At 43.9% G+C, this 12,943-nt stretch overlaps 1 protein-coding gene across 11 annotated transcripts in view; it reads left to right on the forward strand.

The window, feature by feature from the left end:
* Positions 1 to 12,943, forward strand: part of RBM33 (RNA binding motif protein 33) — a 118,208-nt gene that overhangs the window by 50,838 nt on the left and 54,427 nt on the right. For all 11 annotated transcript variants that reach the window (XM_082473762.1, XM_082473756.1, XM_082473765.1 and 8 more), the window contains 2 exons: positions 1,350 to 1,635; positions 8,026 to 8,084. In XM_082473762.1, the coding sequence (XP_082329888.1) occupies positions 1,350 to 1,635; positions 8,026 to 8,084 (345 nt within the window). The remainder of the gene's footprint in view (positions 1 to 1,349; positions 1,636 to 8,025; positions 8,085 to 12,943) is intronic.

Raw genomic sequence — 12,943 nt, forward strand, 5'->3', positions numbered from 1 at the left:
TCATGAGTTAGAGGAGGGAACAGACTGGTTTCTGGGAGCATATGTATGTATCCACGGATTTAAGCCGGTTCCAGAATCTTTAGAGAAGTCCCCCCTGAGGAAGGATAGGTTAGACAAGGTCATGTACACTTTGGTTTCAAAATTCTCATTGTTCCTTTGAAATGTCTTCTTCCTGCTGCTCTTGTTCAGACCACGGCCGTTTCTTCCATTCAGCTCCCGCCGTAGCCTGTTAAATGGTCTGTCTTCTCCCATCCTCTTTCCCCTCGTCCATCTCACACACACTGTTAAGTCATCGTCGTCATGCATGCTGTGACAACTGAGAAGCCTCCGTAATTTGGCGTCATCCCGGGGAAAACAGGTCATTATACGAGAGACTTTGGTCGGTAGTAGCCTGCTGCCTCGACTGCTGCGTGTGGCCAGTTTGGTTAGTGGTTACAAGCAGGACTTGCGGAATCAGATTCTCTGCTCTTCTGCTTAGCAGCCGCTTGATCTTGTAAAGGAGAGTCCTAACAAGGGCCCACTGCATAGGGTGGTTGGGAGTGAGTCAGTTACTCCACATACTGACCTTTGAGTAGGTGCTTAAAACACAAGAGCCCGGTGCCCTGCAGCTGTTGCTGTGGGTGGTGGTTTCCTGCTCTCCAGCGACTCTTCCATGAAACAGCCCGAGATCCTTGACCACCTTGAGGGTGTATTTTCCCACCTTCGCATCCTCCGGTCTTCAGATGTGGCTGTAGCCACACTGGTCTCCCCCTCGTGTACCCAGCAGGCACGTGTTTCTGCCTCTGCTGCTCTCAGGTGGTTCTGTTCCCCTCCCGGCATGGCCCGTCTCCTTCCCCTCCTTCCTGGTTCAGATGCCGTCTTCTCAGGAGCTTCCCCCACCTCCCTTGGGGGAGCCCTTTGTCCTTTTCTGCAGCCTGGTTTCTAGCAGGGTTGTTTGTGCACGTTCTCGCCTCGCTCTCTAGGCTTTCTCAAAGAGGAGCAGGGCTGGCTGTGCAGGGACGGCCCAGGGCAGGCTGTGTTCCGTCCCCAGCGCAGCGCTTGGCTCGTGGTGGGTAGTTTTGATGGTGGAACTGCGTTTTTTTTTCCTTTTGGAATCCATGTGTGTTATTCTGGGGCTGCTGTTTTTCCCTCCTGGCCCTGAGGTTGACTCGTGTTGTCCCGACAGTGGCCCTTACTGTGAGCGGGCGGAGCAGCTTATTTATCCTGGTGTTTTACACAAGTTGTTCCTGTATACTTATTTCCAAGTCATAACTTTTACAGTTCAGTCGATGTGAAATCTGTAAGGCATTGGCCTTTTTTCTTCTGAGTGTTGATCTCCGTGAATGTGTCTCTTTTCCGGTGCTTTTCAGGCGCACTCTCCGAGGTTAATTCCTCCGCCACAGCCTCAGCCTCCCCCGCCGCCGCCGCCGCCGCCGCAGCAGCAGCCAATCAGAAGTCTGTTCCAGCAGCAGCAGCTCCAGCCTCTGCTTCCCCTGCAGCATCCACACCATCCCTCCCCTCCCCAGGGGATGCACCTGCCGCCCCAGATCGAGGCCCCGAGGGCGATGATGACCCCTCCTCCCGTGACTCCACAGCAGCCCAAGAACATACACATAAACCCCCACTTCAAGGGGGCAGTGGTGACGCCCGTGCAAGGTATGTGTCTCCGTTGCTGTTGTAAAGTTCCAGGTTCCTCTGGCAGATCATTCTCACGTGCAGGTCTGTAAGGGCGACGTGGATTCCCTGACTCTTCCCCCACCACTCAGATGCGCGCTGCCTGGCCAGGCCACGCTCGTCTGCTGCAACACGTGCGTCTCTTGTATCATTCAGTGGCGGGTACTGAGAAGACACAGTAAATGTAAAGGGCATCAGAGTTAATTGTGGAAGTGTCTGATTGGTGTTCTTCATAAATTCCCAGGTGGGGATGTTTGCAAAGTGAATGTTCCCTTCAGGTTCCACTCGGTGTGCTTCCTTTGAGTTCCAGAGGTACAAACCCATCTTTTAGTTATTAATTCTAAGTGAATAACCTCTTCTGTTATGATTACAGATGCATGTTCCTGAAGCTGGGAAACTAGTTTTGAGCAGTTGATACGGAGCATATCTTCATGCATCTGTTCAACACAGTGTTGATTGAGATCCCACTCTCCCTGGCATTGGAGATACATTGGGGAACAAAACAGACAATGCTTTTTGCAGTTGTGACCTAGCTTTCTAGCAGAGACAGTGAGCAGTAAACGTAATAAAATAAGAACGCCGTGTGGCGTGTTAGAGGACGAACGTACAGTGACACACACGTGCAGGGTGGGGGGCATTGGGGTGGGCTGCAGCTTTCCATGGGGTGGTGAGGGCCGGCTTCATGGAGAAGGAAAGAGTTGAAGGTCCAGGAGCTAGTGACGTGACTCTTTCGGGGGAGAATATTCCAGGCAGAGGGGTCGGCAAGTACAGGGGCCCTTAATTCTGGTGAGACTATGCCTTTTGTGTTCAAGTAACTAAAAAGAGACCATGTAACATTAACGGAGTGATACAGGTGGAGAGAAGTGTGGCACCTGGGTCAGCTAAGACCTGGGAACCATCCTGAGAGCTTTGGCTTTTGTTCTGAAAGACATGGGCTGTGATTAGAGCAATTTGAGCAGAGGAATAACGTGATCTGGTGTATGTTTTAAAAGGGTTATTCTTGCTGCCGTGTTGAGAGTGGGCTTGTTAGGGTGGCAGGGGTGGAGCCAGGCATTCAGCTAGGAGGTGACTATGGTAATCCAGGTAACAAATGACATGGCTCGGGTCAGGGCCGTGGTGGTGGTTGGGGGTCAGATGCTGGATGTAATTCAAGATGGAGCCGATGGACCGGACGAGCGTGAGAGGGCGAAGAGGCGAGATGATGCCGAGGGGGCCTGAGCATTTGAGGGATGGAGTTGCCTTCACCTGAGAGCACTTGGGGGAGAGCAGGTTTTGAGGGGCAGCACAACAAAAGTTCTGTGCTGGAGATGCTACCTAGACGTGCAGGTGGAAGCGTCACGTATGAAGTTACTAGGAAGAGTTGAGACGAGGGGTCTGGACGCAAAGCAGAGGTGGGGGTTTGTTGGCACAGTGGTGGACCTAGAGTCTGCACCCCGTGGGAGACCCAGGCGTCATCGTGTCGGGTGGACCGAGGCCTGGAACCTGGGGCCCTCGACGTGATAGGCGGGGGCCCGCAGGGAGGCGGAAACCGAAAGAGTGTAGAGGACGGGGACAGCAGGGGACCCACTGCTGCCAGGTCACTGGGGACGGGCTTCAGGCCGTGTGCTGCACGTGGCGGTAGAGGGGTCTTTGGGGTATTGACAGAGTGGTTTTGGTGAAGTGGTAGCAGTACACGCCGCACTGAGGTGGGTTTGAGAGGGAACGGGCGCACAGAAATGGGAGATGGTTGTACTGACAGTTGTCGAAGGTGTCCTGTTGAGACCGCTGGGGAGTGGAGGTGCTGGGCAGCTCTGACGCCCACTCGAGCTGTGGGTCCTGACCGGAGACCCGGCCGCGTGCCTGCACGCTCTTCTCCAGCCTCTCACCTTTCTGTGTCAGGTGCAGCCTAGACAGAGCTGGACTTGCTTGCGTCCAGGTGTTGGCAAAGCAGTAGAGAAGGCGCCTTGCTCATAATGAAGGGCTGTGGCGTGTACGGTGACAAGGGGCCAGGAGATCTTTGAGGGTCCAGCAGTTGGAGGAACTGGGGTCCTGGAGGAAGTGGGGTGGAAAGGTAGAAGGTAGTGTGGTAAGAAGGGGGGCTCGTAGAGATTGCATAAGGTCGTGGATAATGACCAGGTCTCAGGTGTGGAGCTGGGACAGAGGATGGCAGCTGGGCGCCGGGGCGACAGGGCGCTGGAGCGTGAGCGTCGCTGCCGAGACCTGAGACGGGGCTGGCGTCGAAGACAGTGGTGAGCTGGGAACTGAACTCTGAGACGCAAGAAAGAGCAGTGGTGTAACCAGTACGTGGGCAGCAGTAGGGGTTCCTGGGCCGTGTTGTCCGATGACATGAGATCCAAATCTGGGGTCTGAAACGGCAGTGAGGACCAAGAAGGATTCCCACCCGCCCCCCGCTCCAGAGCCAGCGGGGAGAAGGCTGAGGGAGAAGAACAGCCTCATCCTGTGGGAGAGTTAGGTTTCCATTAGAGCGAGAAGGGGAAGAGCTGAGGCCATCACGGGTTCTGCTGCTGGTGAACTTGGAATTCTAAAGGGTCAGGAAGTTCCAGAAGTTGGAGAGAGGCCTGAGATAGGACTTGGAGTATGGGAGACAGCCAGGGCCCGGTGTCACCATGAAACTGTGCTGTGGCCTTGGAGCAGAGGGCCGTGAGGGCAGCTGGCTAGCCGAGGGTGTCAGTGTCCGCGTGTGGCTCTAGGAGTTGCTCTTGTTTTACACACCCGGGAGGGTCAGAGTCGGGTTGGTACCTGTGGGTCCCTGAGCCTCCTTCCCTGGCCCCTTCCCTTGTCCCCATGCTGTGCTGGAGTCACGTGTTGGCCTCACCCCCTCCCAGGGGCAGGCAGTATGGCTGCCGCACTTAACCTTTGCAGTCCCTGCAGCTAGCGCACTGGCGGCCTGGGTCTCCCGCAGCAGCTGTGGGATGAAGGAGCCCGCACACGCTGCGTGAAGGGGGAGGGCGACTCACTGGGGAAGCCTGTCCCACAGCGGCTTCCCGAGACATGCAACTGCAGTAGATCTAATTTGTCGAAATAATTGTACCGATGTCAGCATCTGTTACTGTGTATTTCCTTCTAAAATTGAATGGAAAACTGGCAGTTGATAAGGTGCACAGATTTTCTTTAGCTTAATGAAAATAAACAGTGTTGGAACTACACAGTGGGAAAGCTATAAGGAAACCCCAAGCTGTCCTCTAGGCATGAAAATAGTGTGCTTTGCCAGAGTCAGTTGCCATATGGGTACAGAATGCAGGCCTTGCATCCCAGCGCTCGTGCCTGATTCAGTAAATACAAGATCAGCTTTCTGACAAGAGTTTTTAAACTCTTAGAACCAGCTAAATGTGTTCTCCTCAGGAAGCCAGGCGACTCAGTGCCCCACCCATGTTCCTTCTCTTTAATGTACCTTTGATCTTGAGAACCCTGACACAGGGAGAGAGAGAAATTGCCTTTGCAGGGTATACACTCAGAACACTTTTGAAGCAGTGGTTTGTTCAATATTAAATGAACGAGCTTAATTAAATAGAAAGCCGCCGTTATTCTTGAGAGAGGCTGAATGTCTAGTGGTCTCCTGTACCTGAGAGATAGATTAACCCGCGATTCTCAGAGCCTCAGGCAATTAAAAGGTATTTTAAAAAACTTTTAAAAAAATTTAAAAATGTATGCCCACCTTTGCCTGATAGCACATATTTTCTTTTCAAGGATGAAGAGTGTTCTATCATATTGTAATTAACCAGTTTTGGTGGAAATTTAACTTGTTTTCTAGATTTTCAGTATTAGAACTGTGGTAATGAATTGAAACATTAATCAGTTTAGTTCATTATTTCGTTGGACAATATGGGAAATAAATATTAAATATCAAATACAAAGAGTTCAAGGTTCAACTAGAATGATCTGTTAGCATTACAGGTGTTATTTATTTATTTTTAAATTTCATTCATTCATTCATTCATTCATGGCTGCGTTGGGTCTTTGTTGCTGCGCACAGGCTTTCTCTAGTTGCAGCGAGCGGGAGCTACTCTTCGTTGCGGTGTGCGGGCTTCTCATTGCGGTGGCTTATCTTGTTGCGGAGCACAGGCTCTAGGCGCCTGGGCTTCAGTAGTTGTGGCACGCGGGCTCAGTAGTTGTGGCTCGCAGGCTGTAGAGCGCAGGCTCAGTAGTTGTGGTGCATGGGCTTAGTTGCTCCGCAGCATGTGGGATCTTCCAGGACCAGGGCTCGAACCCGTGTTCCCTGCATTGGCAGGCAGATTCTTATCCACTGTGCCACCAGGGAGGCCCTAGCATTACAGGTTTTAAATTCTCTCCTGTTCACAGTGAAGAAGGAGGCAGATAAGTAGAAGTGTTCTGCTTGCAAACCAGGTCATGGGCTACCAGACTCCTGCAAAGACGCTTTGCAAACACCTTGGCAGTCTGACCACGGCCCCCCCCTGGGTTTGGCTAGATTTCTGATCTGCTCCTATCACACCTGTTCTCAGATGCTGTCTTCTGTCATCTTTTGTTCTTTTTCTCTTCTTTCTCTTTCCTTGCTTTTTACAGTTGATTAAAAATAAATTGCCAACTCATCAGAAGGCTTCTGTGTAAGAAATCTATTAATTATGACGGGATTTCTTGCTCTCATCCATCCCCCCTTCCCCCTCCCCCTGAACTTAGAGAGACTTAAAATACTTACCCTTTAATTATATTGGAATTATTTGATAGGAATTGATGTTTAAATCCAAGTTTAAAAATAAGTGGTACATATTCTTGGAGATCTGCGTATTTTCTATTTGGTAGTTAATTTTAAAAACACTGTCTTTATATTGTTTACTATGTAGTTTTTTTTTCTTCCTCACTTTCATTATAATCTTCTGAGGTCAGAGGTACTTTATTAGTTTTTTCTTTCTCCACTTCACAATCTAATATTTTGCTTCAGGTATATAATCCACGTACCCCATAGCCTGTTAGCTAGCTGTATAAAATTTTATATTGTCTTGCACAGTGACCCACTGTTACTTTGAAATTTTGACTCATTAGATTAGACTGTCAAGAGGGATGGACTTCTCCCATTTTTACATTTTATCAAAGGAAGTTTCTCTCGGTCTCACTTTTTGGCTTTGGTCAGGCAGTTGACACAGGCCCTCATACTGTATCACTTTCAGTTGGACCTGTGGAAGTGTGATGTTAATTAGAAGCTGAGTTATGGAATTCTTTGAGTAATCATAATAACTAAAAAAAAAAATTCATCCTTAGCAATCTATTTTAAAAGTAATTTTGATTGACTTTTAAGCTTTATCACTTCTGTGTTTCTCATTTACCAGAACTTTTATTATATTATTCTTGCCAAGTTCTACATGGATATCCCTTTGTGTGTGTCTGTGTTTTGACGTCGTCCTCTTATGAGGACATTGGTCATGTTGGATCAGGGCCCACCCATGACCTCATTTTACTTAATTACTTCTTTAAAGGCCCATCTCCAAATACAGTCACCTTCCAGAGTCCTCGTGGTTAGGACTAACATACGAATTTGCGACGGGGCCACAGGTCAGCCCACAGCGTCTGACCGTCTGAGATCTTACTGGATGCATTTGGCAGGACGTCTTAATGGAAGATATAGCATGCTACCTTGTAGCAGTCACCACTCGGGTGGGCATTTGTTTCACCCCCCAAAATCAAAATCCGTATAAGGCATATGTTTTAAATAGCTTAAACATATCTGATTCAGTCCCACGGTGTGAAACTAGCATCTGGCTTCTTCCCTATGATAAAATGTCTGTTTTAAAATTATTTGGCTCCTTGTTCTTCTGGTAAGTTGATGAGAGTTCAGCCTGTTTAAACACAAAGCTAAGACAAACTAATAGTCTTGGCATAGCAGGTTGTTGAGTAGGTTATTCTTTGTCACAATACCCTGGGTGTGTGTATTTTCCTTTCTCTGCCTGCTTCACTTCCTCCTTCCCTCCTCCTCTCTCTTTCATGATCCTAGAGGATTTGGGTTTAAATTCGTATTTGATTGGAGTCAGAAAATATAACTCGGATTAGATAGCCTAGATAGCCTGGATAACCTGGGTATGGATGTCAAAAATAAAGTAGGTTTTTTATTGTAGAGGAATAATATCTTCTTTTGTTGCAAAATATTTGAATTCTAAATAAGAATTCACTGTTGAAATTTAAGCTTCTAAATAAGAATTCACTGTTGAAATTTAAGCTTCTGCTTGTGCTATTGTATACTGAAGACAGACGTTCTCTCCCCTTTCCCTTTATGGAATTGTAAAAATATTCAGCACTTAGCTTAAGTGTAAACTTATTATATGTATTATACACATAGTATATGTTTTTTATTAAGCTTAATACATTGCACTCCTTTTCTGGTGGGTTTGGATGTGTTGGTAATGAAAGGTGTTTTTCTTGCAGTGCCCTTGCTGCCGGTCCCGAGCCAGCCGAGACCTGCTGTGGGACCCCAGAGGTTCCCGGTGAGTAGCAGCTGCTCCTTCTGCCCTGATAGGGATGCGCACACATTTATTAGGGAATATTAATACAGCAAATATAAGTGGTTCCAGCTAAATATGAGTTCAAGGATTTGTAAATATTGACAATAATTTTTGCAGTGGAGAATGTTTGTTAAAAGCTTAAGGTCAATGGATTTTTGAGAATGGAATTAATTTTGTTTAACTGTAAAATTGTTGAATCAGGATCATCAGTAGAATGCCTTTTGTCTTAAAGAATATGAATTTTGATTTTATTATTGCCTTATGTTAAAGTGAAAAAGGGCCTTTATTATCGTGTGTGTGGGGGGAACATGTGCATTTGGGTAAGTACGGGTATGTGTGTGCCATTTTAGGGAATAATAATGAGATGTCTACTTGTTTTTAAAAAAACCCTCAGAAGTCTTCATGAGCCATTGGTTTTATATTTTAAAATGGAGGTTTTCTTTTTAAAATATCGTTAAGAGAAAACACTCCTCCCCACACTTTCCTGTAGTTCCCATAACTTTATCCATTCTTCTGACATGTTTTAAGTAGAAGAAAAATGTCCATTAAATAGCTATATCTGTTTAAATAAGTAAATTTCATTTTACTTGAGTTTTTGGTTTGATTTGTAGTTAGTTCACGGTTTTGTGAAATCAGTGAGAACATGTTCTAAGAACGATTTTGAGGAAACAAAGACCAGACCATAACATGGTAATGTAGTTTGTGTGTAAAACAGATGTAGTTTTGTTGAGGCTAAACAATCTGATATCCAGGAAATGCCTAAATGACCTATTTGACTCTAGCTTTGATGCTTCAGTAGATACCATAGTTATGTGGGGCATTTAGCAAAAAGGTTTTAATGAAGGATATCTAGATGTGTAGTCAGATGATTATTCAAAAAATCAGTATTGGATTTAAGGTTCAGAGTGTTTTTTAGAAAATTCCTTGATTTGTAATTATTATTTATGAATTATGATTTCTGAAACTGATTCTTACTGGTTTCATACCCTGTATTAGCTAATTTTTAAAAATTACTTACCAAGTTCTAAAAATAGTTATTTTTAAAAATTAGGTGATGTTTATTGAGTACAATTCTGTATTTGAAGCACTTGTCTAAATAGCTAAGATTTATTAATTGTATTACCCAAGGATAAGCGCATATGATTTAGTCATTAGATATATTTCTTTTGGTGAAGTAATTTAACTGCTAGTTATTGTAAAGCGCTGACATTTTAAAAAATGTACTTTTTGCTATTTTCAGGGTTGTGAGCTTCTGTGTTAGAATCCTCATTGGACTTGCGTTTATGTTTTATTTGCAATATAGCGATAAAACTTGATGTGAAAAAGCAATTGTAGCTTAAATCATAAAGTAATGTTGTATATAAATATAAAATTAGAATAATCATTTGCAGTTTTTATCTACTTACAATTTTTGATTGTACAGATATAATTGTATCTGATACTGGAAGAAGCAAACCTCATAATACTTGAGGATTTTACAAGAGGATAATAAAACAGAATTTCTTTGTGAGAAATTGAACTTATTTTTAAGTTATATTGTACTCTGAGGGTGGTAAACATTATTGAACTGCTTTTGGAAGTTTCTGCAAGGCGTAATGTTTTGTTACTGTTTTTAAGGTGGGATGTGTGTGGGGGTGATGGGAAGGAGTTGGCCTAGAAATTAGTTGTCTGTGTGATATAATTTCAGAAATATTTACCGCTGTTTATTATGTATCTTTTATTTATTTACTTATTTATTTATGCCTGCGTTGGGTCTTTGTTGCGGCGAGCGGGGGCTACTCTTGGTTGCGGTGCGCGGGCTTCTCATTGCAGTGGCTTCTCTTGCTGCGGAGCACGGGCTCTAGGCACGCGGGCTCAGTAGTTGTGGGTCGCGGGCTCTAGAGCGCAGGCTCGGTAGTTGTGGCTCACGGGCTTAGTTGCTTCGCGGCATGTGGGATCTTCCTGGACCGGGGCTCAAACCCGTGTGCCCTGCATTGGCAGGCGGATTCTTAATCACTGCGCCAATATGTATCTTTAAGCCCCAAATGCTGGTTCTTAAGCTGAAGTTACAGTAAACTTGTGATCTTGAAAATGCAGTGCTCTACTTACTTCTGCAATCAGTCTCCCTTAGAGAGAACAATCGGATGTGGAATCTATTTTTTAAAAATTACATTAGAGGAGTTAGGTTTTTTAAAAGTCCATCAAAATATTGTTGGGAAGGGAGAGTAACTCTAGGCCATCTCCTGTCATACGTACGCCAATTTTTTTTTAAATATCTTTATGAGTATTAATTTTTAATTTTATATAATTTTAAAGGTTTCTTTCCATTTACAGTTATTACAAAATATTGGCTATATTCCGCATGTTGTACAGTGCATCCCTGAGCCTATGTTACACCCAGTCGTTTGTACCTCCCATTTCCCCACCCCTGTAAAAAATCCCCCCCCCCCCCCGCCCTTAACCACTGGCTTGGTCTCCATATCTGTGAGTCCTGCTTCTTTTTTGTTATATTCACTAGTTTGTTGTATTTTTTAGATTCCACATATAAGTGGTATCGTACAGTATTTGTCTTTCTCTTTCTGACTTATTTCACTTAGCATAGTGCCTTCCAAGTCCATCCATGTTGCTGCAGATGGCAAAATTGCACTTTTTATGGCTGAGTAATATTCCATTGTATATATGTACCACATCTTCTTTACCCATTCATCTGCTGATGGAAACTTAGGTTGCTTCCACGTCTTGGCAATTGTAAATACCGCTGCTGTGAACATTGGGGTGCATATATCTTTTCTGAGTAAAATTATTTTTTCCCTTTTCTGCTAATAGATTATACTTGGATTTTTATCAATGTAGGTGTAGTTTTGTGACCATTGAGTGAGTTTCTCCTATGCAGAATGCTCTGCACAGAGCTAGTCCTTAAACTATAAAACGTATAAGCGTAGGTCACTGGAGCCTAACTTTCCTCCTGAAGACAGTACTGTTGTGGCTTAACAAAGCCCCTTGGCAATTTCTTACTGATGGCAGTGTGCCCTGCAGGCCCTTTCTTGGTACTTTTCCATAGGGGACTTCAGTCATTATTTGTTAAACTGAATTTTGCTTTGTAAAATGACTATACACACACACACACACACACATGCGCATGCGAGCACGCGGACACACACACGTTGATAAAACATGTTAGGAAACCTAACTTCAGTTTCATCATAGGGTCTGTTTGAATCAGTGTGCTTCCTTGGCACACAAAAAGATCTGAATTACAGAAATGTATTGAGCAAAGCAAAGTTGATTTTGATCTTGTCTTTTCCCAGCCTCAGCCCCTTGAATGAATTCCCATTGCTCCTAGAGTAGGTCCTGCTCTTGTTCACAGCTTCATACTCTATTGATGTAAGGACCCGATTCATGTCTGTACAGAGTCCCAGGCCATCCTGTGTCTTGTGGAGCTGACCTGACTCCGGGCCTCATGCACAGAAGTCCAGATAAATAGTTGTTGAATAAGTGTATACAGGGATTTAATATTGAGTTATCTTGCTATTTATTAGGAACCTACATAAAATTAATAGTGTAGAGAAGGGGTGTATACTTTCATTTTTTACTTTTTGTTGTTTTCAAGAATACATAAATGAATTTGCACAATAGAATTACATTATCCACATTTAACTATACAAGAATTCAGCTCTACCCAGTTGACTAAAGAGTGAAAAAGGCAGGCAGTAGACAGAAGTACCACTAGATTTCCCAGTTTTAATGGGATTAGGATACAGTTGGTATTAATGCTAAGATATTCCTTCTCTTCCCCAACACTGGTAAACTTTACTTTCTTAATGGTCCAGATTGTTTGACAATTTTGTGAAAACTTGAGAAATTCTTAATTTAGAACTAGTATGCCTAGAAATTGTACTAAGTGATAACACATCCAGTTTTTTAATTAAACAATCACAGAGGACTCCAGACAACCTAATATGAAACACAATTTTTTTTATAGAATTACTTACAGTTATTTTTTAAAATCACAATCTTAGACCAAAGTATGGTATTCTAGGCTACACTTAATGTAGCAATACTAATATTTTTATTTCCTGTTAATGAATTTTATTTACAGAATTGAATAAACAGTTTCTGAAACAAAGGTTTGAATGTCAAAGTAATAAATATCATAAGAAAAGGATTCCTTATTTTTGATCATTTTAGAAAATACTGCTTAAGCTTTTAAGCTCACTGCCAGCACTTCTTTTGTCATGTTAGTCTTTGCATCCAGATGGGATTTTTTTCCCCTTCTTCCTTTGTTTATGGAATTTAGTGAAGTGCTTTGTAATTTAGGTTTCTAAAAATTAGATTCACGTATTTAATTTTAGTTACAGATATAGCCATTAGTGCTTTATTCTCACTTAAGCTTTTATTCCCAGGACTATTTTAATTTTTCATATCAGAGTTATGAATCTTTTTTGGAATCGTAAGTATATCTCAGTTGATAGCAAGCATATCAGAGAATGAATCTTTTTCATACTTATTTTCATATCAGAATATTAATCTGCTGAATGTAAAATGTACCTTAGAAATAGCGACTACTTACAAGAGCTGATTGGCACAGGAAGGAGGCACGTGCCTCAGGAGATCAGGGGGCCATCGAGTGACTGTCCATCCTTCCTCCATTTCAGCTCCTCCTCTTCTGCCCCATCCTGCCATCTAGCCGCCTGCTTGCCCGCAGTCCACTCCTGAAGCATTTTTGTTCATGCCACGACCTTTGAGTGTGATTTCACAGGACAGTTGTGGTTTTCTCGTGTGTGCGTGTGTGTGTTTGTTTTTTTAATAAATTTATTTATTTTTGGCTGCATTGGGTCTTCGTTGCTTCGCACGGGCTTTCT

The sequence above is a fragment of the Balaenoptera physalus genome (assembly GCF_965194825.1).
Source record: "Balaenoptera physalus genome assembly, chromosome: 8".
Taxonomy (NCBI): Eukaryota; Metazoa; Chordata; class Mammalia; order Artiodactyla; family Balaenopteridae; genus Balaenoptera; species Balaenoptera physalus.